Here is a 3,085-nt window from a genome sequence, read left to right on the forward strand (position 1 = left end):
CCTCTCCTCCCCTTCCACCCCCCTCCCCCTCTCCTCCCCTTCCACCCTCTCCCCCTCTCCTCCCCTTCCACCCCCTCCCCCTCTCCTCCCCTTCCACCCCTCCTCCTCTCCTCCCCTTCCACCCCCTCCCCCTCTCCTCCTCTTCCCCTCTCTTCCCCTTCCACCCCCTCCAAAATCCCCCCTGCCCCTTCCTCCCCTCTCACCCTCGTCCTCGACCTCGGCAGAGATGGCAGCCTGCGTCTTCCGGCAAAGGGCGACCTTCCTCCTTCACTCTCTGACCTGCGCCTTGACCCTCGTCCTCGTGGTCCAAGTTCACTGGCTCTCGCGCACCCCCTTCAGCGTCCAGCCTTCTAGGTGAGGGGAAGGGAGAGGGGAAGGGAGAGGGGAAGGGAGAGGGGAGAGACGGGGATTGAGGGGAGGGCAGATGAGAGGGAGGTGAGATGAGGGGAGAGGAAGGGATGAGGGGAAGCAAGGGGAGATGAGAGGGGAGGGAAAGAAGGAGAGGGGAAGGCAGAGAGGGGAGGGGAAGAAGAGGGAGAGAAGGGGTTGGTGAGAGGGAGGAGAGGAGGGAGGTGAGAGGGAAGAGGGTTGGAGGGGGAGAAGAGGGAGGGGAGGGAGGAGAGGGAGAGGGGAGGTGAGAAGGGAGAAGGGGAGAAGGGAGAGGAGGGAAGAGAGGTGAGAGAAATAAGGGGAGGGGAGATAGGGAGAGGAGGGAGGGGGAGAGGAGGGAAGGGAGAAATGGGGAGGGAGGGGAGAGGGGTGAGAAGGGGTTGAGAGGGGAGGGGGGAGGGGAGGGGAGAGGGGAAGGGAAAGGGGGAGGGCAGGAGAGAGGGGAGTGGCGGTCGTGAAGATGGAAATGAATAGGTAAATCGATAGATTGGTTTTGACTGGCTGAGTGAGTGAGTGATATAGGTATAGATAGACATAGAGAGAGAGAGAAATAAAGAGAGAGAGAGAGAGAGAGAGAGAGAGAGAGAGAGAGAGAGAGAGAGAGAGAGAGAGAGAGAGAGAGAGAGAGAGAGAGAGAGAACAAAGTCCAAATCCCGCCGGAGATTAACCATCCTGCCCTTCGTGGCCTTCGCCAGGAGGAGCCTGACGTGGACAGTGGGCGAGGGCGCCGCCTGTCCCGCCCGCCCGTGCGACGTCTTCTTCCTCAAGACCCACAAAACGGCCTCTTCTGTCGTGCAGGTGAGGCGGGGCTGAGCACGTCGTCTGTGTCTCATCCATCAACCATCTTCTTTGACTTTTTGTGAGATTTGTCTGGGGTTGTTTGTCGGGCGGGAAGCCGGGGGTTCAGTTAAGCTCAAAAGACGGATGAAAGATAAGGTAACACACACACTGATGCACACACAAACGCACACACTCTCTCTCTCTCTCTCACACACTCACACTCTTTCTCTCTCTCATACACACACATACACTCTCTCACACACACACACACACACACTTTCTCTCACACACACGCACACACTCTCTCTCTCTCACTCTATCACACACGCACACACACACACACACACACACACACACACACACACACACACACACACACACACACACACACACACACACACACTCTCTCTCTCTTTCTCTCTCTCTCTCACACCCACACCCATCCACCCACCTCTCCCCAGAACCTGCTGTTGCGATGGGGCGCCCGTCGCGGCCTGGTGTTCGGCGTGCCCGGGCGCGGCGTTTACCTGGGTCACCCGAAGCCGTTCACCTCTGACCTCGTCCGGCACACGCCCTTGGTGCCGCCCTGGGATGACCGGCGCGCAAACATTATCGCTCATCACCTGCGTCTGAAGGATCCCGAAGAGGTAGGGAGAGGGAGAAGAGGGAGGGAGGAGGGCGGGGCGGAGAGGAGGCAGGGAGTAGGCTCAGGGCCGGACCTAAGGCGCGGCTTGCGTATTGCCAAATGTATTTCTCTTGGACTCATCGCTAGAGCTACACATGTTGACGATATATACTGCACACATTTTGTAATGACATCAAACATGAAAAAAGGGAAATTTAACACACTTCAGTTGAATTTTTAAGCATAATTTGTAATAACATATTTAGGTAGTTCTTATCATAACATACAGAAAGTAATATGAACCGAAATAGATTCGGAGTATTAAAACAATATTACATCCTATTACATGCCATAGATATGCAAAATAATGTTTCCTGAGCTAAGAAACCCGTAATAAAATCAGTTTCCTTGTTATTAAAGGCGTATATAAACTACAAATCTCAAATATGTGATGGCGAATAGCAATGGTCCCACTGCCATGTTCAGCACCAAGTAATCACCATGAGGGCACCAGCTGATCACACACCTGAATTCCATTACAGCAGTCGATAAAGGAAAGCAGGAGAGCACACGGGGCTAACTAAACTTTTCCTCCATAGCATAGATATGCATAGCCCTACAAAGGGGGGGGGGGAGTTTCTCGGCCGGTCGAGACGCAAGGCTGAATCCGGACTCTCGAAATAGAGACAGATATAGATATAGAGATAATATAGATAATAGATAGATTGAGAGGGAGAATGATTGAGAGATAGATAGATAGCGAGAGAGAGTGAGAGAGAAAGACAGAGCCCACTTTCTTTACCCTCAACAGATATGCAAAAGCCTAAGCAAGGACGCCGTGTGGATCACCATCATGAGGGATCCCTCGGCCTCCTTCCAGTCTATGTTCTCCTACTATAACCTGGAGGATGAATTCCACACGCCCCTCCTCCGCCTCTTGGATTACCCTCGCGCCCAGATGAATGCATTCCCGCGCTACTACGGCCGCGTCGGGAGGAATCAGGTATGGGTTCTGCGTCCGTATTTTGTTTTCGTCTGGTTTATAGCTGATTTACGTCGACTGTTTCGCGTCTTCCGAGTTATATGTTTGTCATTGGGCCTAGATTTGATATATTTTTGTTTGATATGATGGGGGTTTGTTATATTTTTAACTAATTTCAATGGGTTTGTGTGATTGTTTGTGACTAAGGCCCTGTTCAGATGAGCGATTTTAATGGCCCGACTGCTAGAAGCGCGACTATTGAGTGAATGTTCACACACGGCGTTTGTATTGGCCCGACTCGTCTCTCG

The 3,085-nt window shown here is 52.9% G+C and overlaps 1 protein-coding gene across 1 annotated transcript in view; it reads left to right on the plus strand.

The window, feature by feature from the left end:
• Positions 1 to 226: 226 nt before the first annotated feature.
• Positions 227 to 3,085, plus strand: part of LOC113820058 (galactosylceramide sulfotransferase) — a 5,562-nt gene continuing 2,703 nt past the window's right edge. The window contains exons 1-4 of the mRNA XM_070133354.1: positions 227 to 354; positions 1,086 to 1,188; positions 1,632 to 1,817; positions 2,607 to 2,798. Coding sequence (XP_069989455.1) covers positions 227 to 354; positions 1,086 to 1,188; positions 1,632 to 1,817; positions 2,607 to 2,798 — 609 coding nt within the window. The remainder of the gene's footprint in view (positions 355 to 1,085; positions 1,189 to 1,631; positions 1,818 to 2,606; positions 2,799 to 3,085) is intronic.

This window comes from Penaeus vannamei, chromosome 18 (genome assembly GCF_042767895.1).
Source record: "Penaeus vannamei isolate JL-2024 chromosome 18, ASM4276789v1, whole genome shotgun sequence".
In the NCBI taxonomy this organism is placed as follows: Eukaryota; Metazoa; Arthropoda; class Malacostraca; order Decapoda; family Penaeidae; genus Penaeus; species Penaeus vannamei.